A 24,009-nucleotide genomic window follows, 5' to 3' on the forward strand; every position below is an offset into this window, starting at 1 on the left:
CTAGGCAATGGACGGGGTGGACCAAAACGACCTAATCAGAGATGAGAGAGATCACAATAAGGAAGAGAGGAGATAAAGAATGATGGAAGAGAGGATCTTTAAAGGGGATGCTGGCGTAGATATATATGACCTTCTAGACGAAGTCAGTGATTGATCAAATTTCTCACTCCACTTCAAATATGAACAAACTCGGAACTGATAAGGCCCTGCTGAAACATGTTGAAAATCTAGAGAAACTACTAGCTGTGCGCACAATGGAATTATAAAAATCTAGACAGGTGCAGGCAGAATGTTCTGCTGAGAACAAACACATGAAATCCAGGCTTTAGGTTCTTCAAGCAAAACTAGATCAGGCATATGTCAATGGTGATATTCAACCAGAAGAAACCATAGATGCGTGTTGGAAAATCATCCAGTGGATGGGATAATAGTGAGTGTCTATTGTGAACATTCACTCCCAACCTTCTCCAAAGTTCTTTTGATATTCAGCCAGATATGCTCCAACTAACTAAACTAGTCGCCCACGTTCGAAGTCGGTCTCTTTCAAGTCTACAAGAAATTGAAACAGACATCGCTTCCGCTCTATCAGCTCACCGCGGGCTTTAACTCTAGCTTGCCGCATATTTTATTCTCTGACTTGACATGGCTTACAGCAATATGGACTACGATTCCCACCATCTAAAATAAGACTACAGCATTCTCGTGAGCAGCAGAATAAACCTCGCGCTAGATTTGGTGTAGTCTTCTATGCTCTACCGTCCACCAGTCGCGAAAAATACTTAAGACTCCGGAGGAAAGCCTATCGCTGCTAAAAAATTGTTGCTGCATCTTCGGAATAGTACGGAATAAATCCTTCTGGTGTCTGATGTACGACTTTTACCTATTCCTAAGGCGTCTATGCACAGGAAGTTGTGTCATGAAAAAATGAGAACTACAATGGCGAAAATGGTTATGATATCACTTTACCAATGGGTAAAATAGATTGTACTTCATGAACATCAGGAGATCCTGCATATGGCGAAAAAAGCGGCGAGTTCATTCCTAAAAATGTAGACTAGAGTAGGGTTCGCATTACTTGCTGTACCAGAATGCTATACGTTTCAAATAGCCGGTTGTAATCGCAAACAGCTTTATAGTATCTATGCCGTTTGCCTGACGTCACATGTTTTACTGGGCGTGTTGATCCGTGTATTGTGTTTTCAAGAAAGTTTCTTGTTTCTAAGGTTTTAACTTGATGATTATTTTAGTATAATCGCCAAGTATTTTGAGATAAAAACTCGTAGAAATTCCAGTCAGTTAATTACTAATTATATGTATTAAAATTCGTTATCTGTAATTTAACCTGTCCAAAAATGAACACAATTTACCTTTTGGTTAAAAATAATATTGGAACTAAATCTACCATGCCTCAATCTATGGTTAGTGCAGTTGCATATATTCCATCCGTCGCACAGATTCGCACGTTGCTTAACGAGCTCATCGATGCCACAAACCTAGATGATGAGGTTATTTGCGAGACAATGCACCTTATGGGGAAATTGGCCACGTAACATTAGTTCACATTAAAGTCCTGGAGAACTTCTCTAATTGCCTGCTTTTACCTTTCTGCGAAAGCGGAATGTGAGAAAGGCGGAGAGGTTTCTCTTGATACTGCAGTATGTTCGGTAACAAGAATACCAATTGCTAACCTACACAAGATGGAGGCAGATATATTATAAGTCTTAGATTATCATCCTGATTGTGAGCAGGATAGTGAATTCTGAATGAGCACCTAGTTTTATAATTTATAGCCAGCGGACATTTAAGTATTTATATTAAATACGGATATAGCTATATTTAACTATCTTAAAGACTTCATCACTGAATACTTCACTAGTTTTAAGCAGCAAATACACGATATTTCAACATATTTTGGCGGTCTAGTAAGCACTCGACCACCTGCCCATCAGTATCATGCGCTAGCAAGGAGGTGAGAGTTGGCCTCACATCCTCGGCTAGTACAGTCAGTATGCGTGCCTCCCGCTGCACAATCATTTCATTATTTGTTAGTGTAATGTGGCCTGGAAACGTTTCATTATGGTCCGATACGATGGCTGGTAGGGACAGCATTGATAGGGTTCGCAGATCCCCAATTTCCTTGCAATACTTTTCTAAGCATAGCTTAGGTGAACAGTGCAATAACTTCTCATGCAAACCACTCCCTGCTACTCAAAACGAAGATACTTAGATGTGATGTTTATATTGGCTTTTGCACAAATTTTATTACAGCGGTGGGCCCCCGCCAGCTCGGACTGTTCACCCTGGTGGGCCCACGCCAGCTCGGACTGTTCACCCTGGTGGGCCCACGCCAGCTCGGACTGTTCACCCTGGTGGGCCCACGCCAGCTCGGACTGTTCACCCTGGTGGGCCCACGCCAGCTCGGACTGTTCACCCTGTGGGCCCACGCCAGCTCGGAGTCTTCACCCTGGTGGGCCCACGCCAGCTCGGACTTCACCCTGTGGCCCACCCCCCCCCCCCCCCCCCCCCCCCCCCCCCCCCCCCCCCCCCCCCCCCCCCCCCCCCCCCCCCCCCCCCCCCCCCCCCCCCCCCCCCCCCCCCCCCCCCCCCCCCCCCCCCCCCCCCCCCCTGGCCCACGCCAGCTCGGACTGTTCACCCTGTGGGCCCACGCCAGCTCGGATCTTCACCCTGGTGGGCCCACGCCATCCTGTGTACCACACCCTGCTGGGCCCACGCCAGCTCGGACTGTTCACCCTGGTGGGCCCACGCCAGCTCGGACTCTTCACCCTGGTGGGCCCACGCCATCCTGTGTACCACACCCTGCTGGGCCCACGCCAGCTCGGACTGTTCACCCTGGTGGGCCCACGCCAGCTCGGACTCTTCACCCTGGTGGGCCCACGCCAGCTCGGACTCTTCACCCTGCTGGGCCCACGCCAGCTCGGACTGTCACCCTGGTGGGCCCACGCCAGCTCGGACTGTTCACCCTGGTGGGCCCACGCCAGCTCGGACTCTTCACCCTGCTGGGCCCACGCCAGCTCGGAGTCTTCACCCTGGTGGGCCCACGCCATCCTGTGTACCACACCCTGCTGGGCCCACGCCAGCTCGGACTGTTCACCCTGCTGGGCCCACGCCAGCTCGGACTCTTCACCCTGCTGGGCCCACGCCAGCTCGGACTGTTCACCCTGCTGGGCCCACGCCAGCTCGGACTGTTCACCCTGGTGGGCCCACACCAGCTCGGACACGTCAAGAAGTCTAGACATAAAATATAAATAACTTCAATTTAAAAATTACAAACATAAAAAAGATACAAATTTGATTTAAATGAGGATGGATACTATAAATAGTAACGTATTTGAATTTTTATATTATCAAATAATATTGGTTACGATTGCCTTTTTGCTTAAAAAATATATTTTAAGTAAATCATAGATTTGTATTAACTTTTACCATATTATTATAAATCACTCTATTATTATTAACACTACTAAGGTCATAAACTTAATAATTAAACGCTAATATCATAATATTCAGTAAGCGAATAACCACAGATTTTTATTTTAACATGAATTATAAATACTATAATCAAGTTATTTATTTAATAATGCCATTATATTAATTTTATAGATCATATTTTTAAAGCTATTGATAGAGAATTATACTTAAAAAATAAGTAAGTTTTCATTCATTTTTCTTTTCTTAGTTGGTTTAACCATCTTTAATTTATGGATTTGAGTCTTCTGTTACTATTTCTTCCTATTTACTTGAAAATGCAGAAAGAGGTACTCTATAGATTTTCATTAAACAAAGTACAGAGGGGATACCCAAACAGGCAAATGTTGATACAACTAACAAAAAGATAGCAATTAATGGGTGATTTTATAAATAAACAGGTAACTTTTCTCTAAGTTGCTATGCTGCTAAAGCGGCTGGATCAATTTCTGCCATTTGAGGAAGTGGTAAATCTAAAAACTAATTATATATTATTTAATATTAGAGTATATTCATCGATGAATTTTTTCTGAATCCCCTCCTACTTCGTAATCTAGAATATTAAGAGGAAAGAGCGCCTCCAGGCCCAGACCGAGGTCCTCGTACAGGTCACCTCAGTACATCTGGGCTATTAAATCCTATTTCTATAAATTGTTTCATAATGGCCTTCAACTAATAATCGACTTGAGCAAGGTTCTGGCCAGCTTCCTGTGCGAAATCTGCGTAAAGAACCCCAAGAACATGCACTACTTCATATCCAACTCTACTGCAATTTTGGAGCAGTTCTTGACTGCCTTTGCCCCGGAGCAATGCGATCAGATATTGGAAGCTCTCTTCGAAAATGGTGTCATGTCCAGCTAGGAGGTTAACGTGCTTGATGGCATCTTCACCGTGGAATTTTTATCACGTGTGATCGCTTCTCAGTAAGTAAGAGAAATTTAGTATACTTACATCTGAAAATTCCTTTGTATTATTAATGCTCATAATTTTATATTTAAGAGGTTTTCTTAGCATTTTGTATAATAACCATAATTATTAAAATTTAAACAATCAATCGAAGTATTCATAAATAATATATGAACTTTTAAGGTGATGGCATAAATGTCAGATTAAGAAATCTCACAAGATAATTTTATGTAATCCATATTCTAGCCTATAAACACATACTGTTCGATAAATGCATAAAACTTAGCCACAGAATCAGTTATATTCTCATTTCCTGTATCAGGATTACACTCTAATAATAATTCTGATAATTATACATATTAAGTTGAGTAAAAAACTCAGCCACTTTTATTAAATAAATCTGTATCAACTGTTGGTGAAGTTGAAGATTCAATAGATGTTTGTTCTATGATAGGTAGTATTGATTAAACACTTTCAGGAGACTAAAATGAGTAGTGATTAGGTTTTATATTTAATATAGTATTATAACTTGAATAATTTTACAGCTTACTAATACAATTTTTTATATGTCAAACACTATTTTAAATTAATGAGAAATAGTTAACATTTTCCAGACCGACCTATCTTGCAAGATAAAATTAAAGGGGATAACTATGAAGAAGAAATTATGACAAATAGCTGTTCTTCGTCCATCTCAATTCAATCTATAGGGCCAATTTCATAACATGCAGTTTCCAGCGAAGATGACGAAATTGATATAGACTTCTGACGTTTAGACTCAAATAAAGATATTTATAGTAGTTTTGTCACTAATATCGAATATCTTGGTTGTAGGATTTTTGAAATTTTGTATATTTTATAATTCCTTATTATCATAGTATTATATATTTTAAGATGACTTAATTCTTTTTTCACTTTCTCGAAAATGGAAATTGATCCTACACGCCCAATCTACTTATAATGCTCACCAAATTTACTCGAAAAAGTGCTCCCTCAACTACCGGCGAACCCATTTATCTCTACATCATTTTAAACCTGCACCAACCTTGTGGAAGCGAGGAAGTTAGAAAACGTCTAAATCGTCCATATAAACCCAAAATGCACGTGCAGAGCGGCCGAAAACGACGTAATTTACCTCACAGAGGACCTGAAACCCTACACTTACGATTTTTCTACGACGACAAAATACGAAGACTTACCCCCTTATATTCAGGCGCTCCAGCACTCGAAACTGTCGCGATCACCCGAGTACGAAACGATCCATTTCGACCTGGCAAAGGGTAGGATGAACATGCTCAGGGTACGCAATTTCGAGTCAATTTTCCTGATTGTTTCGCCGTCCGTTGCATCAGTTGAGCTCGCCAAGCGGATCAAGTTTGCGCTCAAAAAGCTGAGTATTTCGTGCATTTTGACGAATTTCGGGCCCCAAATTACGGAGCAAAAGCTGTAGAATTTGGTGTTTTCGGGCGAATTTGTAGCCGTTTCCGACTGTAAAATTCACAACGTCCCGTGGCTGAACGGGAGGTGGCGGCGCGAAGTTCTGTGCCTCTGGGAGCTCGCCGTAGGGCTCGGGGCTGCGGAGGTCAGTTTGGAGTGGGAGTGTTGCGGCGAGACCGTTGTGGCGCAGATTGAGGCGTTTGCAAGCAGGAAGCTGGACGAGGCTGGGTGAGCTTTTTCATTGAAGATTGCTATTTGGCGTAAACTTGATAGGAGGGTGAAATGCAATAATATGAATTATATATAAAAATAGTTATATATTAAAAATGATGCTTTTGCTTTAATCTGTGACACTTACAGCGGATGTGAGTTATGTAAAATAAGCCGCAAAAGGATCTGTCTTTACAATATTCACCATACCAAATTGCGCGTTTTCCGCTATCGCTAGACCAAAATTTGAGGCTGTTGAGGATAAATTTTCAGATTTACAGCTTTTCGAATTTGATTGCTCATAGGATTTTGAATACTGTAAGAAAATAGGGGTTTTGGGGTACCCTACATTCAAGCTATACAATGATCGTAAGATGATTGGTGATTTTCATCCAACCTGGCCACGTGAACTAGAAGTTTTCGTGGAGTGGCTGAAGATGAATAATATTAAATGATTATATTAATTTACAGTAATAACGTAAAAAGAAGTATATATACTATATTATTATACATTAATATATATTATTTATTTTTCCGCATTCATCATACTAAAATGACAACTGTATTACGCAAATCGTCTACACCAACTGCTGTCGAAAGGTTTAAAACTTCATTTACAGAATATCAAAAAAATACAACCCAACAAAATGAACAAGAACCATAGTAAGAATTTGTTCAAGAAGCCCAAAAAACAGTTGAAATGCCAATTATATCAATAGTCAAACGCCCATAGCCACGTGTTACAACTTCTGATCCCCCAACTTTATTCGGCTATAAACGTTAAGACTAGTTAAGTAATACCAAATCAGATAAGTTTGCTAATTAGACTAATCTTTCTGCTTCAAGAAAAGCTAAAATTTTAAAAGAATCAACAGAAATTAGTAATGAACAATACGTTAAATAACCTTGCTACAACTAATAATTCAACCCAACAAAGTAATTTATTTATACTCCAACCTCCAACCTTACGAACTCAAACACAGTATCGTATTAAAAGGCACATATCGGTTAAACTTCATATTTACCAATTGCTGGCAACTCTGCAGAAACATTTTGGAGAACAAACTGGAATAAATCGTAACAGTAAAATGATGACTCAGGCATGAAGGCTTTCGTCGGATACGAAAATTTAGGAAATACTTTCATCATTAACGAATAATTCACAATCGATACTACATCAGGTAAGGTGTTAGACAGCGAAGTTAACGCCCCTCATGGTATTTAAGGTAAAGTTCATGCTGTTTCCACGGACATGCAATCTGTTACTAGAAAAGAATTTGCGGCACTCAATAATATGGCATATGAGATAGCTCATAGTGATAAAACCAACTCGCATTAAAGATGGCTCAAGGATAAAATGAAGCCTAGCCCTGTTCCAATTGGAGTGAAGGAGTAAATGTAGAGTTCAAATCAATAGATTGCAAAGCAGTTTTATAGGAGTGTCGTAGTGGGTGAAAACACGGAAAAGGAAATAACTCTACAAAAGGCCATCGAAGCTGCAGTTAAAATGTACGGCGATAGCAAAGAAGTGCATGATTGGGTTTGCGGTCTTAGCGCTACCAGAGTTATGTAAATTGCAGAAATAGGAGAAGATGCAATGTAAAAAGGCGTGATGCCAGGGCAGGATATGACTGGCAAGATTCCTGACTGGTTCTATATGAAGATGTGAAAGTTTGTCAGTTATTTCGAGGAGCATAAAACACATATTTAATATATAATAATGATAATATAGATTTGACATTCCTTAATGCCAAAAGATCAAGCTGATTTTAATTTTGTACAAAGACGAATTGATTCACTGGTTGAGTGGATTAACGAAGACTAGTTGGTAGCCTTATTAAGTATATTTTTCACTGTGTTTGCATTATTTTTCGTACCTGCATACTTCGTCATCTAGAACATTAAGAGAAAAGAGCGCCTCCAGGCCCAGAGCGGGGAGCAGTCCGACAAGAAGAAAGAGTGATATTATCATTGAACCACGCGGTCCCGGTCCAGGCCGAGGTCCTCGTACAAGTCCCCGCAGTACACCTGGGCTACTAGGCGCTGTATCTATGCCCGCTGCTAATCTTACACTTCTGACATAGTATTTATAGCGTCATACTTATTTTGAAGTTCATCAAGTAATTTACGACAATATTTTTTGAGTTACGAATTTTCTCTTTTTACTGTCTCCATTTCAATTTCATATTCAAGCTATAACCCAACTTCGATAGGAGTCTCAGGTTCCGTTTATACTTATGTATTATAAATATTAGGTGCAGTCTATAACATCGCTGTAAGCGTAAGGACAGCATCGGTTTAAGTAGACTGAATCTTTACTCTCTCATTCACATGATTTATTGCTTCGTCCATTACGACAAAGCTTACCATTGGTGAAGAACATGGTGGAGAGCAAATATTCTATATACAAGGACTAGAAGGAAGTCTCTAAATAGAGCGAGGACGCATTGATACTTATTTTTATTTCTTTGGCTAAGATTTAGGTCGCTAGTGTAAATAGTCAGGATAAGCTTGGCGAGGATCAGGGAAACATGAATGGGGCATTAAGTGAAAATATTTAATTTATAGAAATATAATATTAATATACTTAATTTCTGATATTTAACTAATATTATATAGGTATAAAACTATGTCACTTTACAAAATAAAAACTTCTAATAATCTGTTAGACTAGGTGCTCTTAATATTATTCATTATGCAAATATACCCCTCTTAATTTTTCTTAGTAATCTTCTTCTGCGTTAGTACATTATCATTGCTTATTCTTCTTTATGGCATCTTTCCCGAATTAAATTCTAGTATTTGTAAGATAGTTGTTTAACCTCTCTAAATGGAAATATTTCATTTTTAATAGTATTCCAGTTAGTACCAAACTACTCAACAGATAATAATAAATAAAACATGTCTTCTACTGACCATGAGATATCGTGCATATTTTAAACCAATCTTTCTATTGCTAGTCTTTAATTTTATTAGTAAAATAATTTTGTAGGTTTTGGTTATTAAAGTTTTCATACTAATATAATTAACAATTATAATTATTAGTTACTAAGACTTTAGAAAGGCGTAATATTATATGTATTGTTATAATTTCGTCAATTATAAGTAAAATAACATTATAATAATATAACCCTATAAAAAATTTTAGTATAATTATAGATAATAGTTCTTGTAAAATAGATTGATCTATAAAAACCAATTATATTATACTAAAATATATATACTTAGCAAACAAACTTTAGAAAAACTATTTTAAATTAACAATTACTTTTCTAGAAAATAACATATATTTAAATATACGCTAAGATTATAGGAAAATGAAAATATTTAATTATTTTAATTTATCAATAAACTACTATATATTTGTATCGCTAAAATTTAAACCTGAATATAAACAATTAATTATCGAATTTGAAGATTTAATCTCAAAATTTATTTCTAATACAGAATTATACTGAAATTAAACGTGACTAATTGTATTATAGATAAAATCAATATTAAATCGACTAAATATACTAGTAAATATGGTTACTAAAATTTCTCTGTGTACAAAGTAAAATATAAGGAAACTCATATATTTATTCTATCAAATGAATATAAATGAAATAAAAGGACACTTACTACGCCTAAATTTCGACATAATAATATTTGCAAATAATTCCGTTATATTTATTAATTCTAAACTATATTAATATTCTTGTATATAATAATATTAAATCATTTAATTTAATGGAATTAGTTTTTCAACAACATAATTTATACGCTACTTAGCAATGACATAATTTTAAAACAATGAATGCAGTAAACTACAGACTATACTGACCTCAAATTATAAAATAATATAATATAACGCTCAAAGAAATAAGGTAATCTTGTAGAAATAACTAATTTTACATTTTCTTAATTTATTTGTAATATTATATTTAATAAAATTATATCGAAATAGTAAAAAATAATTATTACCATATATAAACAAAATAATTTATTGTTTAAATGAAGTTAACTACAGTAGATCAAAAATAAATAATAAATATAGTGCTAATATCATGTTTACATTGAAATGTGGGCATCAGTATCGTGCCGTTAAACTACTCTAAGCAAAACCAATTCTAGTACTAGGGTACCTTTTTTAGTTCCAAATACAGTATCACCGTCAAGATATTCCCCAGGGTAATCATCTACCCATTTAAGGCCAACAATACTAGTTTCTGACAGAGAGTCTAAAAAATTATATTAATATACACCAGGCCCTGGATAATACTATCCTAGAGCAAAATCTGCATCATCAAGGAAGGCTAATTTGATATTTCCTTAGGAAAAAAGAACTTCATATTTTGATTAGTTCAAATCGTAATATGAGCTGCCTGCTGCAAACTTAAATGAATGTTTCAGGCATAATCAGAGTAACCGATATTCAACTAAGTTGTATAGATCCGATAGATTAAAGTGATTTTATTATCTTATCAACTTATTAACATCATTATATTTTATTTCTAAAATTAAAACCGCCAAATCACAAAATATATTTACCTGTATTTTAAGATATATAATTCATATATCATAGACCTCTATTTAAAAATGTCCAGAGCACGTTCAGATTCATAAATCAAGGATATCAGCAATATCGACGCTGAGCTTACCGCTAATAACGCTAACAAGCTTATCAAGCCCCTTTTTGTGGCTGTAGACTTGAACGACCAGGAAATGTTCCTGAAGTCCTTAGAAGAGCTCCCCACTGATGAAATCACCAACCTTGCATTCTCTCCCCTCAACTTTGCCGTATAGCAGCTTAATTTTGAGTTTACAACCTTCCTCCTCGATCTCCGCAAGAACCCTAAGACGACAAACCAGAAATCTGTTTTCTCACGCGGCTCGAAGACGATGTCCTCTCTTGTCCTCGCCGTCGAAATTGGCAACAAGGAGATGGTGGACCTTTTAACGAAATACCGCTTTGGCTGTGCTGACTCCGAGGGTAAATCGGCTCTCATGCACGCTGCGATTCAGGGTAATTTGGAGCTTTGCCAGGCACTCAAATCTTGCTTTGGTAAGCAGGACAACTTCGGATACACAGCACTCCACTTCGCATGTGCATACAAGTTCACCGAAATCGTCAAGTTTCTGGTCAGTGAGAAGGACATCGTCAACTCCGAAGGCCAGAAGCCCATCGACATCTGTAAACAAATGAGCTATCAAGAAGGTATCGATATTTTATAATGACTTATTATGGTATAATAATATATATATTTTTCACTCCAAATTACATAAAATGCTAGAAGCGCTCCTGAGGACCATCTCACGGGCGCTTTTTCTACTGAACATTGACGCAACATTACTCGTCGTATAACACCCAAGTTAGCAGCTTTGGAAGGAGCTTTTAGTTGCAATTTAACAAAATCGGCAAATTTCGCTAGATATACTTAGAGATGCGGTTAAAACCGAACTCAACAGCTCTAACCAACCCAATGCAACTATTAATAATGCAATATCTACGCTACCCCCATAGTTAGCCAATATGTTCTTTTCTGCATAGAAATGCAACTACTGCAGCGAAATTTTAAAAAAATTTACCTTCATAAACTACAACATCAACCAATGCCCAATTTGCAACAAGGAGCTGGAAATCCTTACTATTCCCACGCTACTATGTGTGGTCCAGCCACCTTAGGATATTTTAAAATTCCATATTACGAAATTTCATAACAATGACTACTTTATGAACAACCTGATTCTTAATAACCAAAACGTTGTTATTAACGAGTAGGCAATAAACGAGAATGAAATCTGCAAATACGGGCCTTACTTTAAGGAAAAATAAACTGGAAAGTTCGCCATTTAGAAGCTAATTTTCAAGGCTGAGAATTTGCTATTCTCGGTTCACATACGGGGCTGCGAAATAGAGAGCAGCCTGCGCGGCAAACTCGCCTCGTCAAGCCTGCTAATTGACACCAACCAGGTCTCAAAAAGTGTAAATTGCTTAAACAGCTCATAAGACATACCCATTATTCCCCCAATCGCGTAAAGCTTCGTGCGCGAACAGCGTGTTGGCGTCGAACGCAACATGCGGCTTTTTGGAACGGATGTGCCAGTTTTCGTTGTGGTTTTCTTCGGAATTCTGAGCGGATTTGCGCTGTTTTCGTTCTTTGGGCTTATCGCGGTTTTCGTGGAGGTCGACAAGGCGAAGAAGCGGATTGTGTGAGAGATGGGAAAGTGATGAAATTTTCAGTTATAACAAGTTAATAGCATCAGCTCACAGCGGTGGCGCATTTCCAGAGTTGTTCAAATGCGCGCCAGAACGCCCAAATTGCAGACTCACCAGTACATCAGCCTGAAGAAGAGGCTGTCCGGGCCCTTGCGCCGCAGCGCCAGCTTCCGCAGCTCGTCGTAGACAAGCATGAACACCGCGAATGGTGCGCAGACCGCCCACGAGAACCAGCCGATAGGCCGTGAGCCCAGCGCGGTATTGCAGAATGGCACGTAGATCACCACGGACGCTACCACGAGCTGCGCGAGCAGCCCTGCGAGCAGGACGGGGTTCGAGAAAACGCCCTGCTGGAAGATCGAGTTCAGGCGCGTGCGCGAGATCAGCGCGTGCGCGAACTGGTTCACCACGACTGACAGGAACGCTGCGGATTGCGCAGCGAGGTAGATATGCGCAGCGAGCTCCTGCACCGTGGTGACGCCGGTCGGGAACGGGGTTGCTTGGGTGCAGCTCTTCTGTGCAAGTTCGAGCGCTTGCGGCAGCGCAACGCGCTGGAAATCCTCGTGCTGGAAGCTCACGAATGCCGATCCGCGAACGTCGGCGCAGGGGAAGTACCGCTGCGCTTCGGCGCGCACCGTGAGCATGAAGACGGTGATGACGGCCAGCGCCATGAAGCAGCCTATCTGCCCGTACGCAAAGGCTGCGAGCCTCCCGGTGAGCATTTTCTCGCTTTTTCGTGGGCGTCGTGTCATGAGGTCTGACTCTGGGAGCTCGTACGCGAGCGCGAATGCCGGCCAGATGTCCGTGACGAAGTCCAGCAGTAAAATCTGTATCGCCGACATTGCGTTCGGGAAGCCCATGATGATGAATAGCACGAACGGGAAGACCTGTGGGACGCAGGACACGACCGTGTACTGCATCGCCTTCTTGATGTTTTCGTAGATCAGACGGCCCTCCTGGATTCCGTCCACGATTGTGGCGAAAGAATTGTCCATGAGCACTATATCAGCGGCCTCGCGTGCAACTTCGGAGCCGGCGACCATAGCGACACCGATATCGGCAGCCTTCAGCGCTGGGGCATCGTTCATGCCATCCCCGGATACAGCAGTGACCTTTCCGAGTGTCTAGTAGGCCTTAGTTATCGACAGTTTCTGCTCAGGTGTGGTGCGTGCAAAAACTACCTCTTTGTAGGCGTTCAGAAAGTATTTGAGCTACGTTGGTGTTAGGACTTCCAGGACGTTTCCGGTCATAACTGCACCTAGGGAATGATTCTGTGGTATAAATGACTTTAGCAGGGGTGGCATAGCCTGCATTTCGCTGATTGAGTGATCCTCAATGGATTACTTTTTGAATTGCTTTTTCACAAGCGCTCTGGCTTCTAGCCTGCTGGTGTTCATGCGCTGTAAGTCTAGGCTAGATCTTTCTATACTCTATCTTTCCACTGATAAGCTGAACCGAATCGACTCTTCGTCGCTGTTTATTCTAGAAATCTCATCGATAGTTTATTTCTCAGTATAATAGTCAATTTCCTCGCTTAGTATACCAATTGTTTTGGCAATACTCGCAGCAGTAAGATGGTGGTCCCCTGTGATCATGGTTACCTATATGCTAGCTATTCTACACTGCTAAATTGCCTACGCAACACCATCCTTCGGTGGATCAATAAGTGATATAAGCCCAAGCAAGATGAATTGAATTCCACCTATATCCTTAATTTCTACGTCGTAGTTCTGTCTGAGTTTTTCAATCTTGTAGGCGCAGCCAATGACCCGCTCGCCAAACCCAGCAATGGTGCTGTAAGCTCCGTAAATTTTGGTCTTATGTTCGCTGGTGAGGCGCACTATCTGCTAGCCAATGAGCACATACTCGCACATTTCGACGATCCGTTCAGGGGCCCCCTTTATGGTCATCAGGGCCTCACTATCCGGAGTTTAGTGAACGGAGTACTAGAACTTGTGCACGCTGCTGAAGGGTATCTCAAAGATTTTGGGAAAGCTCTCTCGGAACTTGAGGATAGGGAACCGCGCGTCCGCGAACTGTGTGTACCTCTGGCTGATGAGCGAGTTGCAAAAGCGCGTGATCCCGGCCTCTGACGCGTCACCCATGAGGCGCCCAGTGAGGAAGTTGCGGTTCTGGTCGGTCTGGTCCACCTCACAGCGCGAGTTCAGCGCGAGCACCCTCACGAGCTCCTCGCCAACGCCACTGCCCACGACGAACTAACCCTCTGAAAAATCGATCTCATGCTTCGCTATTGCGTCGAACGCGAAGCTATGTGAGATAGTCATCTGGTTCAGAGTGAGTGTGCCTGTCTTGTCGCTGCAGACAACGCTGACGCTCCCCAGAGTTTCGACACTTTTGAGCTCCTTCGCCAGGACGTTCTTTTTGGCCAGCTTCTTGGCGGACAGTGCCAGCGCCACCGTGATCGTAATGGATAACCCCTCCGGGACGCATGCGATGATAATGCCAACGCAGAATATGAAAGCGTCTAGGGGCGCCATTTTCACAAGAATCGCGATTACCATGAACAGAATTCCCAGGCAGACGGCAAACACCGAAATAACCTTCACGAAAAACCCGATTTCGCGCTGAATTGGAGTAGGAACGCTTCGTTAGGAGGTTACTGACAACGCCTGGGAGCCGATAACGGTATTATCTCCGGTGAATATGACCACTCCCAGCCCGTCGCCTTGTAGGACATTTGATGTGAAATATACAATATTTTAGGATCTTAAAATGTTTCTTTCCTCATTTTCAATGGACCTGGATGCTGGCTCAGTTTCGCCATTAAAAGAAGACATGTCTATTTTAAGCTGATTGAGCTAAATGATTCGGATGTCAGCTGGGCATTTCATACCTTATTATACCTTAACGAGATCCCCTACTACTAGTTATTCTGTCTAAACTTTTTTAATAATAGAGTCTTCAAAAACTAAGCATTCCTAGGGAATCATAGATTTGAAGGATTTCATTATATTTGAAGATTTAAATTCTTAAAAGAAGTTAAGAAACCCTGAAAATATATTGACAATAGCTAGAACTATTGCCAACCAGAGATTATTTTATTCTTTAGTAACAAAATACATTATAAATGTGACCAAAGAGGCTGCCCAAAGCAGTATAGCAAAAAAATCTGCTTATGTTTTTATTATTTTAATAAATATATTTTACCCTTTTCCTTCAGATAATTTATTAGGTCCATTTTTAATTAATCTTTATTGTCTCTCTAATGCTGTTAATCCAGTTTATAAGTTTGTGTCTAAGGCCATCTGTAACTATGGCAACGGAATAAGATGCAAGTCAGTTGACACAAATTCCATAGCGAATGCATCTACATCTTCTGTATTAAGTTCAGTTCTCTTTTAAACAGTATCTATTTATTGTTCTACTGACTAGAAGTTAGTAGCGAGTTGAATGGTCATTTACAAATTATATCTGAAAAACTTAATTATTATTATATGCTTATAATTAGGATTTTAAACACAGTATATTTTTTAATTTTGAGTATTTCATAATCTAATTCATAGTGAAGGAATTTCTTCAACAACAAACTTTGCTTAATATATTTTAAGTATATATTAATACAATTTATTAAATAAATTTGGTTTGTTTCAGTTTACAGTAAATTATATCTATAAATATCATATAATCAGATTCAGTAAGTTAATATTGAAAAATGTAATAAAACACACAATCCTTAATGGTAGTGCCAAATAATACAATTCAAAAGATAAAATACAAACACTTAGCTTATAAGTTAGATGATAGTATTATTTAATATATATTTCTAAATCTAATGATGAGTAAGGATACTAAGTGATAATAGTATTTGATTACATTATTTAGTAGACTTAATGAAACGTAAAACTGAAAAGATTGATTGAATATTTGATGTATTTTACTATTGCTCATCAAAATATCAATTATACACGATATTGAGTACTTATATTTTTTTACTTTAGTAATGTGATGAAGATACTTAGATAGAAAAAATGTTTACCTTGATTTCAATTAGAGTTACAACAATGCTAAAGTTTAATTTTTAATAATAAAATATTTATAAATAATAAGCCAAAATAATGAAATCACCAGTTATCAGCGGGTGCCCATTGTTCTTCCTCTTCTTAGAACTCTTGATACTCTTCCTTTTCTGGAGCAAGAATCTTTTCAACTTCTTCCTCCTTATTCTTCTTTTGAAGATCTGTGATAATTGATGTCATCATAGCCATCTTGCTGATCATATAAGGCATGGCATAATCGGACATTCCACATCTCCAACCAAGTTCCATTACCACATCAACCGGAGCTAAAGTATCACACCTAGATACTGCAGTAGCAAAGATTTCTTCTCTTTAACTTTTATCCTTAAAGTCAGAAGCACATATTAAGCGAAGTAAAATTTCTACTCTCTTTGGATCTTCCGAAGCGTGGGCAACAGTTGCAGCCTCATCATAAAAACTGTTTTATACAGCGAATCTGATACCTTCATCATAACGTTTAAGAGTCGAATAAAGAGTAGCAGCTACACGCTTAAGTTATGAAATAGGCGAGTTAGTAAGATCATCCAAAGTTCTCAGTGCATCAAAAGCGGTGCAACGAGCAAGAAGAGGCTAAAGCTTCTTAGCATTTCTTGTATCAATATAGTATTGAACTAAAGAGTTATTAGTTTCATTAATGTTATCTTCAACACATAGTTCAAGATATTCGGTAATAAGGAATATAATTTCGTTTTCACGGGCTAGACGGAGAACATGGAGAGGATCTACAGACAAATTATCACGCTGCTTAGCATCAATAAGATCTTCGTTATGGTAATAGCCTTACTTAGAGATTTTAAGGAATTCAGCTAAATGTTGAGGATAATATCTCATATAGAATCCGGTAGATTACGTTAATAGATCGATTTAAGTGCATTGACCACATATTTATAAGAACTATTTATGTTCAAAGTATGAAGGGTGGTTAAGAGATTCCTCAATAGCCTTGTCAACTTCTTTAGATAATATATAAAGATAAACCACCTCTTTCCAAAGGTGCTCTTACTTGGCTGTTGATATAACTAATGGGATAGAAATACGTTCGAAGTGAGCACGTAAGAAACGCATAAGTCTTTAAGAACCAGCAGAATCTACATACCAAAGATATTTGGCTATAAGCACACCGCATGCAGTGAATAAATTCTACTCTTTATTAGTAAACGCTTTAGCTTGAGGATGCTCAATACCAGCCTCTAAGAGATCAATAAGTTCTTTGATGAAGCCGTTATTCTCATAGAATCTAATGCAACGAGGCAATTCATCTGGGATTGTAATGAGATACATACCTGCAGTTTTCGCATACTGAACCTAGTTTGCTAAAATACAAGCAGCATTTACAGTTCTCCAACAATCGATATTGTCAGCACGACGAGCAGAATCAACAGCATTGCTCCAATCTTCTAATTTAAGGAAAGTACACGCTAATCTGTTCCAAACTTACATTTTAGAGAACAGTAATTTTGCAGCATAATAGCGCTTTTCTGAGAATGCACGCTCACCAATTCTAATGATGTCACCCTTATTGGGAACAACACCTTGGCCAACTGAATCTGTCATCGAAAGGAATTATTCTAATTCGTCAAATTTATCATGTCTTACGTAGCAGTACATTAAAGCCGTATCAACTTCTACTTAATCTGCAAAGGCACCATTTAAGAACATCACAGTACGTGTTGTTCTAAGATATTCAATACTGTTATTAAAGTTAGAAACATTTTCAGTTTCGTAATTTTTAGCAAAATCTTTGTTGAACTTGAATACAGTCTATATAACTTATTTATAACAAAGCATATCTTTAGAACGAGTTAAAGATTTGCAACCACGGGTGATTAAGCTACACGCTTCAATAGGAGAGTTTTAACCCATACATTCAACAGCTATCTTGAGCTGAGCCGCACCAAGTACAGCAAAAACAGCAGATTAGTTAACTTATTCAGAAAATTCTTCGGCACGTTTTAATCCCATGTAGTGAATCAGAATATCAACAGCTTCAGGTAAACGATCGTATCTACGGAAAACCTCAAACGCATATTCATAAAATTCAGGCATGTTATTCTCAGTGGCAACTTAAACACATACTTTAGCGATGACATCAGGATCATAGACAAGTTCGGTCATCTTAACATATTTTTAAACTGAAGAAAGCTCTCTGGCCTTAACAGCAGCGATGATTAATAAATTATGCAGAGCAGTATTTTTACCGTGGACGGACCCAGGAGTAAGAATAACACGTTCTAACAACACCATTATGCATTTAGAAACCTTAGGATCCTTGTCTTAAATTCTAACTAAAGGACCAATAGCAGCAGCAATGACATTATCATCAAGCTTTTCTACAGCAACAGAAGTATTTTACTAAACAGCCTAAATTAAGTATTCTCTATGCTGCTCTAAAGACCTCTGGTTATTGAGATAGAAAAATTCGGAGTAAATAGGAGTGAATTTATCCATAACTGAAAGCTCCCAAAGTTTGAGAGAACCTCTTTTAAGAAGTAAAACAGCCATTTCTCTGTATAAAGAACATCCGAGACCGGTTTCCACAATTAATGAAAGTGCCTTAGTGTTTCTGATTTCAATAGGATTAATAGGGCTGAAAGCTCCTACAACTGCACACTTAAGAGTCATATTTTGTATAAATGAATCTCTACGTCTTCTGTCATTTGAAAGGCAGTACTCAACTACATTGCAGTGATCATAATATGGATCTTCAACAAGGAATTTCTCAATAGCTTAGTCTCTAGTCTCCATAAGGATTTTAGCGAAAGCAGTATGCGTTTACTGATCAATAGCACCGGCAATAAGTCTTTATTCAAGCATTTCACGAACTATGCGAATAGTTTTTTAGTTCTTCATACAAACAGTAACAACTTTATCAATATTGCATCTTTCTCTTACTTACTGAGAAGCGATCACGCGTGACAAAAAGTCCACGGTGAAGATGCCATCAAGTACGTTAACCTCCTAGCTGGACATGACACCATTTTCGAAGAGAGCTTCCAATATCTGATCGCATTGCTCCGGGGCAAAGGCAGTCAAGAACTGCTCCAAAATTGCAGTAGAGTTGGATATGAAGTAGTGCATGTTCTTGGGGTTCTTTACGCAGATTTCGCACAGGAAGCTGGCCAGAACCTTGCTCAAGTTGAATCTCATACAAATTGTGAGTAAAGCAGTGATAACAGTGGGTTCTGACTTTGTAGAGGTTTAAGTAAGAACATCGAAAGCCTCCTAGCCTTCAATTACAGTACTTTCTCTAGCAACAAGCAAGATATCCTGCTCTTTGTTGCCTTAAACAGCACATTTGAGATACAAAGTGTGAATTGCAGGTTCCACAGAAGATGGGAAGATATTCTTCAGGAAACTGAAAAGTGCCTCCGAACCGCTAAGATCGAACGACTCGAACACCTGAATAGCAGCAACCGACAGTTCTGGTGAGGCAGCGATGATCGGCAAAACCGAGAAAGCCTGTGCTACGTGTGGCGCGTAAATACGTAAATCGCCGATTTAGACCATCAGAAGGTTCTAAATGAACTCAAAGAGTGCATCTATCGTCTCCTGAGTCTCCTCCACGAACTTACCGCAACTGAGACAGTATTGAGCGAAAAACTCGGGGGCGAAAATCGCACGACCGGCTTCCTGGGCGTAAAATGAAGCGATTCTGACGCATTCCGAGTCGTCAGGAGCGTACTCGAAGGCGCGCTGATAGAGCTGCGCGGTCTCGCACTGCGCATAAATTACGCTCCGGTCGAACCAATTCAGCTTGTTTTTGGCCAAAAGAGCTTCTGCGAAGACTGGGTCCGCCTCGAGGTTGAACGCGATAACGCTTGTCTGGAAAGGTCCCGATTGGTCACTGAATTGCAGCTTTTTGATGACCTCAAGAAGTAGGTAACTGGCCTCCTTGATGTAACCGAAGGTCTTAAAAGATTCCGCAATTTCAATGATTTGGGCGCTGTTTTCAGCCTCAATTTTGCCTATTACCGTGTTCGCGAAGTTCCTGAGTCTTTCGACTCCATCTGCGGTCAGGCCTGCACCCAGCTGGAGCCCCTTGTTGATAATCACGCTGTAGTCGGGCTGGTACTCCGGGAAGCGTTCCACGTAGCGCACGATCGAATCGAGCTAGTTTTACGTGATGAGGTACAGAATGCACTTTTCGTGGCATTTGGCTCCGTTGTACACCTTGAACGCGAGCTTGTCCATGCCGTTTTACATGAGCGTATCGCCGAGCGCTTCGCATGCGAAGAGCTTTCCAGCCGCGAAAAGTTGCTCCACAGCCGCGATTTTGCCGTTCGCGGCGAGGCTCTTCACGAGCTCCATAGTCTCCGAAACGTTGACCAAAACGCCCTCACCGGCGATCAGCTCGCCCAGATAGACGAGCACAGGCGGCTTTTCGCCCATATTGACCGCTGCGTCGGCGAATCGCTTCAGGATTTCTTGCGTTCTAAGGCAGTTGCCCGGGGCATTCTTGACGACGTCAGCTGCCTTTTTCCACTCTTTCTGGCTGAAAAAGCTCTCGAATTGGCTCATAAAGAGCTTGTCGGCGCCTGCCAAATTGGCCCTCATGCTGAGCTTGACGGCCTGGCTCTACTTGTTGAGACGCGTCATCACGAAATCGACGATCGATGCCTCGTCGATAAGGAGCGTCTGGATTTTTCCGTCGGCGGACGCAAGCACGATATCGCAGTGCTGGGCGTCGCTGACGCTGAACGTGGGCTTGTGCGAGATCTGCTGCTGCGAGATCAAAATGGCCGAAATCGCGTCGTGGATGTACAGAATTCCGGTTTTCGTAATCGTGAAGATGAAGCCCAGCTTGGAATTGCTGCGCATATGCATCGGGAACTCATTGGGGGCGATCGCGGGGTTGATCGCGATTTGGAACGTCTGGCGCTAAAAGCCTGAAAGAGGGTTTCCAGCGGCGTCCTTTTGGGGGCCGCATTCCATCACGTTGATGTCAATGGCGGGGGCGGATGCAGATTTGAGGGCGAACGCCAGCAACGTGCACGACGGGTGTTACTTGTCTTCCTGGTACGTCAAAAGCGTAGATGAGTGCGCGGGAATCACTTTCGACACTTGTTTTGAGAAGCTGTGGAGCTGGAGATTTCCAGCGATTTGCTACGTGGTGGGGTTGACGCCAACGCACTGAAGGATGGCCCAATCGCCTTCCATTTAAAAATTGGTAATTTTAGAGTATTCAAGGCCTTATATCAGTTGGGCGTCTCTATAAAGTACTGATTGATATGTATCTGGGGTTTCGTAGCTCCAAATATAAACTCCGTCAGATTGGACGATGGCCAAGCGTTTTTCGTCAATCCACTGCCAGAAATCGATTTAAACGGGAGCAGGGAATACATAACGTCCAAGAGGAGTCTTTGTAGATAAAGACATGGCTTGAATGAGCTAATTGGTGCGAAGAACACAGATAGAGGGATCTGCAGGATTTAATATAGCTTAGTCAGCTTTCATAGGAATTTAAAGATCCTGAGACTGATCTTAAGTGAAAACTACACGTAAGGTGGGAGAACCTGAAGTATCATCTTTAACACAGAAACCAAGTTCTGAGGCGATTGAAAAGAAAGATGATTTTAATGTCTAATCAGGAACAAGACGTTCCTGGGTGTTCAAGATAGTGTTAAGCTAAATCGGATTGGACATTTTATTTAAAGGGAAAGATATTTCAAATCTGCTGTGCTTATTATATGAAGGTTAATAATTTCAGTATATTTTACTAAATGATATTGATATAATATCATATAATATTGTATACTAACTTTTCGTGATAGTAAATTTTAATTATATCCTATTTTAGTATTCCAAGAAACTATAGATCCGCCAAAAATTAAGTATTTTATAAAAGAACAAAACTCGTTTTACCCAGCAAATAACTTAGAGAACTTAATTTTTACAACTATAATAACTATATAGAAACTGAAATCAACATTAGCCAACATAATTTCAGCTATTAAACTACTCCATATCAAGTTAATATTTACTCTAATAAATAAATTAAGAAACTTATTTATAAGACTTACTTATTCTACTTATATATCATATATCATAACCCATTTCATTTTCCTTTCCCTAATGTCTCACAGAAATTGCTTTGTCTCAAATCAGCCCATTTCCGAACTAGAACTGTACTACCAACAGACCTACAGAGCCGAAACCAACCTCCATATGCTCATTACAGAGAGCGAAATTGGGGTCCTTAACAGGAAACTCGCAGATCAGCTTAACGCGTTTTACGAGCCAATTACATCTAGAGAACACCCGCTGCACATTGTGGGCCTCCTGTCAGGCTGCATTTAGTTTATTTCCGACATTTCGAAGCACCTGACGTTCGACTACTCGCTGCACTTCCTGAAGGTCACGTCCTACCACGGGGAGGACCAGAAGGGCATAGAGTTCACCCCTGACTACTTAGAGCGTTTTCTTGGCAAAAAACATGTGCTCTTCATGGACGAGCTCCTGGACACCGGAAACTCGCTCAAAGCGGTCCAGAAGTACGTCCCAGAATCGAAAATTTGCGTTCTTTTCGCAAAGAAATCCGGCATTGCAGATTTCACTGGAATCGAAGGCATTCCCACCCTTTGGCTCATCGGCTACGGGCTGGACGACAACGGCCTCAGGCGCGGCTGGCCAATTGTGACGTACAAAAGCGAGACCGAGCTTGAAACGGCAGTGCAGTTCAGGATGGAAATTCTTAGGCAAATGTGCTAGTGAGGATATAAAATTAATGTTCAATTTTTGAAATTTCAGTCATTATTTGTCTCTTCTTGGTAGCTTACGCTAACTCTCACCTCGCTATAAAGGCTTCCTTCTTGCTATATATCAGTCTGCCCACCCGGTGCTTGCCTATACACTAAATAGACCGATAACAGCAGCAATCCGGTCATGATAATGCTGAAAACCAGCGAGACCAAAATCATCATCCTATGAGTAGCAATAAAGCAGGATAAGCACGCAAGCACTCCCACCAGCGAAACAACGCTAGAAACCGACAGCGAAACAATCGAGAACCGCTTATCCGCCGTGAACATTTTTGAAAAACTTACTTTACATTATTATACACTATAACCCCCAAAATCTATTGTATTAAATTAACCTATACCTCTCACTCCCACTCACTCCAGTGCCTGCGCCAAAATTCCACCTCCCCAATAACGCTACTGAGCACCCGCGCCATCAGGGCGTTCCCGCAGTCGTTCAGGTGAATCCCGTCGGCCAGCATCGCGTTTTCGGTCCAATTTTCGCGCAAATCGACCCATTTCACGCCCGTGAGCTGCCGGCTCGCCAGCGCGTAGCTGGCAGTCCGCGCAGCGTCGCGCCCTTCGCGCCCTTCGACGGGCGGCGGCGCTACGAACGTTATATCAGTACAAATTTTACTCATTATATCAGCAATTTCCTGGCAGTTGCGCAGAAACTGCGCGAGCGGAAGGGCTTGGATTCCGCCGGTTGCGGCGTCGTTCGCGCCGGCGCAAATGACGCAGAAATTGACGTTTTTGGGCAGCGCGGCAGCGAATTCGGCGGATTGCGCGAATTCGAGAATTTGGGCCGAATTGAGGCCAGAAATTCCCAAATTCACGAACTGCAGGCGGCCCTGGAAGCGCTCGCGCAGCAGCTGCACGAAGCCGTTTCTGTTGTCCCCGTACTGGGTCAGGGAGTCGCCGATTAGGACGCATTGCGGGATTGGCGTGTAGTTCATTTTATCGGAAATTGATAATAATATATAATAATATATGATAA

General features: G+C 40.6%; 20 protein-coding genes across 20 annotated transcripts; 11 read left to right on the forward strand and 9 right to left on the reverse strand. All coding sequences in view use genetic code 6, as the record gives it.

The window, feature by feature from the left end:
* Positions 1-179: 179 nt before the first annotated feature.
* On the forward strand, positions 180-434 carry SS50377_20590 (uncharacterized protein; the record flags this gene model as incomplete). Its single annotated transcript, XM_067904530.1, has 1 exon — positions 180-434. One exon carries the CDS (start codon positions 180-182, stop codon positions 432-434), a length of 255 nt encoding a protein of 84 aa, XP_067768012.1.
* A 17-nt stretch (positions 435-451) lies between these two features.
* Positions 452-1,039, reverse strand: SS50377_20591 (uncharacterized protein; the record flags this gene model as incomplete). Its single annotated transcript, XM_067904531.1, has 1 exon — positions 452-1,039. One exon carries the CDS (start codon positions 1,037-1,039, stop codon positions 452-454), a length of 588 nt encoding a protein of 195 aa, XP_067768013.1.
* Positions 1,040-1,352: 313 nt separating this feature from the next.
* SS50377_20592 (Cyclin N-terminal domain-containing protein) lies at positions 1,353-1,763 on the forward strand (the record flags this gene model as incomplete). Its single annotated transcript, XM_067904532.1, has 1 exon — positions 1,353-1,763. The coding sequence occupies one exon, from the start codon at positions 1,353-1,355 to the stop codon at positions 1,761-1,763; it is 411 nt and encodes a 136-aa protein (XP_067768014.1).
* Positions 1,764-1,869: 106 nt separating this feature from the next.
* SS50377_20593 (uncharacterized protein) lies at positions 1,870-2,109 on the reverse strand (the record flags this gene model as incomplete). Its single annotated transcript, XM_067904533.1, has 1 exon — positions 1,870-2,109. The coding sequence occupies one exon, from the start codon at positions 2,107-2,109 to the stop codon at positions 1,870-1,872; it is 240 nt and encodes a 79-aa protein (XP_067768015.1).
* A 1,566-nt stretch (positions 2,110-3,675) lies between these two features.
* Positions 3,676-3,942, reverse strand: SS50377_20594 (uncharacterized protein; the record flags this gene model as incomplete). Its single annotated transcript, XM_067904534.1, has 1 exon — positions 3,676-3,942. The coding sequence occupies one exon, from the start codon at positions 3,940-3,942 to the stop codon at positions 3,676-3,678; it is 267 nt and encodes an 88-aa protein (XP_067768016.1).
* Positions 3,943-4,227: 285 nt separating this feature from the next.
* On the forward strand, positions 4,228-4,443 carry SS50377_20595 (Clathrin heavy chain; the record flags this gene model as incomplete). The annotated part of the gene is made up of 1 exon (XM_067904535.1): positions 4,228-4,443. One exon carries the CDS (start codon positions 4,228-4,230, stop codon positions 4,441-4,443), a length of 216 nt encoding a protein of 71 aa, XP_067768017.1.
* Positions 4,444-4,578: 135 nt separating this feature from the next.
* Positions 4,579-4,890, forward strand: SS50377_20596 (uncharacterized protein; the record flags this gene model as incomplete). The annotated part of the gene is made up of 1 exon (XM_067904536.1): positions 4,579-4,890. The coding sequence occupies one exon, from the start codon at positions 4,579-4,581 to the stop codon at positions 4,888-4,890; it is 312 nt and encodes a 103-aa protein (XP_067768018.1).
* A 427-nt stretch (positions 4,891-5,317) lies between these two features.
* On the forward strand, positions 5,318-6,061 carry SS50377_20597 (uncharacterized protein; the record flags this gene model as incomplete). Its single annotated transcript, XM_067904537.1, has 1 exon — positions 5,318-6,061. The coding sequence occupies one exon, from the start codon at positions 5,318-5,320 to the stop codon at positions 6,059-6,061; it is 744 nt and encodes a 247-aa protein (XP_067768019.1).
* A 94-nt stretch (positions 6,062-6,155) lies between these two features.
* On the forward strand, positions 6,156-6,494 carry SS50377_20598 (Protein disulfide isomerase; the record flags this gene model as incomplete). Its single annotated transcript, XM_067904538.1, has 1 exon — positions 6,156-6,494. The coding sequence occupies one exon, from the start codon at positions 6,156-6,158 to the stop codon at positions 6,492-6,494; it is 339 nt and encodes a 112-aa protein (XP_067768020.1).
* A 98-nt stretch (positions 6,495-6,592) lies between these two features.
* SS50377_20599 (uncharacterized protein) lies at positions 6,593-7,708 on the forward strand (the record flags this gene model as incomplete). The annotated part of the gene is made up of 1 exon (XM_067904539.1): positions 6,593-7,708. One exon carries the CDS (start codon positions 6,593-6,595, stop codon positions 7,706-7,708), a length of 1,116 nt encoding a protein of 371 aa, XP_067768021.1.
* Positions 7,709-7,786: 78 nt separating this feature from the next.
* Positions 7,787-8,002, forward strand: SS50377_20600 (uncharacterized protein; the record flags this gene model as incomplete). Its single annotated transcript, XM_067904540.1, has 1 exon — positions 7,787-8,002. One exon carries the CDS (start codon positions 7,787-7,789, stop codon positions 8,000-8,002), a length of 216 nt encoding a protein of 71 aa, XP_067768022.1.
* Positions 8,003-8,007: 5 nt separating this feature from the next.
* SS50377_20601 (uncharacterized protein) lies at positions 8,008-8,583 on the reverse strand (the record flags this gene model as incomplete). Its single annotated transcript, XM_067904541.1, has 1 exon — positions 8,008-8,583. The coding sequence occupies one exon, from the start codon at positions 8,581-8,583 to the stop codon at positions 8,008-8,010; it is 576 nt and encodes a 191-aa protein (XP_067768023.1).
* A 146-nt stretch (positions 8,584-8,729) lies between these two features.
* SS50377_20602 (Myb-like DNA-binding domain-containing protein) lies at positions 8,730-8,972 on the reverse strand (the record flags this gene model as incomplete). The annotated part of the gene is made up of 1 exon (XM_067904542.1): positions 8,730-8,972. The coding sequence occupies one exon, from the start codon at positions 8,970-8,972 to the stop codon at positions 8,730-8,732; it is 243 nt and encodes an 80-aa protein (XP_067768024.1).
* A 1,645-nt stretch (positions 8,973-10,617) lies between these two features.
* Positions 10,618-11,256, forward strand: SS50377_20603 (Ankyrin repeat-containing protein; the record flags this gene model as incomplete). Its single annotated transcript, XM_067904543.1, has 1 exon — positions 10,618-11,256. The coding sequence occupies one exon, from the start codon at positions 10,618-10,620 to the stop codon at positions 11,254-11,256; it is 639 nt and encodes a 212-aa protein (XP_067768025.1).
* Positions 11,257-11,305: 49 nt separating this feature from the next.
* On the forward strand, positions 11,306-12,235 carry SS50377_20604 (uncharacterized protein; the record flags this gene model as incomplete). The annotated part of the gene is made up of 1 exon (XM_067904544.1): positions 11,306-12,235. The coding sequence occupies one exon, from the start codon at positions 11,306-11,308 to the stop codon at positions 12,233-12,235; it is 930 nt and encodes a 309-aa protein (XP_067768026.1).
* A 113-nt stretch (positions 12,236-12,348) lies between these two features.
* On the reverse strand, positions 12,349-15,657 carry SS50377_20605 (Sodium/potassium-transporting ATPase alpha chain; the record flags this gene model as incomplete). The annotated part of the gene is made up of 1 exon (XM_067904545.1): positions 12,349-15,657. One exon carries the CDS (start codon positions 15,655-15,657, stop codon positions 12,349-12,351), a length of 3,309 nt encoding a protein of 1,102 aa, XP_067768027.1.
* A 663-nt stretch (positions 15,658-16,320) lies between these two features.
* Positions 16,321-21,918, reverse strand: SS50377_20606 (Clathrin heavy chain; the record flags this gene model as incomplete). The annotated part of the gene is made up of 1 exon (XM_067904546.1): positions 16,321-21,918. The coding sequence occupies one exon, from the start codon at positions 21,916-21,918 to the stop codon at positions 16,321-16,323; it is 5,598 nt and encodes a 1,865-aa protein (XP_067768028.1).
* Positions 21,919-22,347: 429 nt separating this feature from the next.
* SS50377_20607 (Guanine phosphoribosyltransferase) lies at positions 22,348-22,986 on the forward strand (the record flags this gene model as incomplete). The annotated part of the gene is made up of 1 exon (XM_067904547.1): positions 22,348-22,986. One exon carries the CDS (start codon positions 22,348-22,350, stop codon positions 22,984-22,986), a length of 639 nt encoding a protein of 212 aa, XP_067768029.1.
* A 32-nt stretch (positions 22,987-23,018) lies between these two features.
* Positions 23,019-23,303, reverse strand: SS50377_20608 (Transmembrane domain-containing protein; the record flags this gene model as incomplete). Its single annotated transcript, XM_067904548.1, has 1 exon — positions 23,019-23,303. The coding sequence occupies one exon, from the start codon at positions 23,301-23,303 to the stop codon at positions 23,019-23,021; it is 285 nt and encodes a 94-aa protein (XP_067768030.1).
* Positions 23,304-23,377: 74 nt separating this feature from the next.
* SS50377_20609 (Isoamyl acetate-hydrolyzing esterase 1 protein) lies at positions 23,378-23,968 on the reverse strand (the record flags this gene model as incomplete). The annotated part of the gene is made up of 1 exon (XM_067904549.1): positions 23,378-23,968. The coding sequence occupies one exon, from the start codon at positions 23,966-23,968 to the stop codon at positions 23,378-23,380; it is 591 nt and encodes a 196-aa protein (XP_067768031.1).
* Between the last annotated feature and the right edge of the window lie 41 nt (positions 23,969-24,009).

The sequence above is a fragment of the Spironucleus salmonicida genome, chromosome 1, assembly GCF_000497125.1.
Source record: "Spironucleus salmonicida strain ATCC 50377 chromosome 1, whole genome shotgun sequence".
Classification (NCBI taxonomy): Eukaryota; Fornicata; order Diplomonadida; family Hexamitidae; genus Spironucleus; species Spironucleus salmonicida.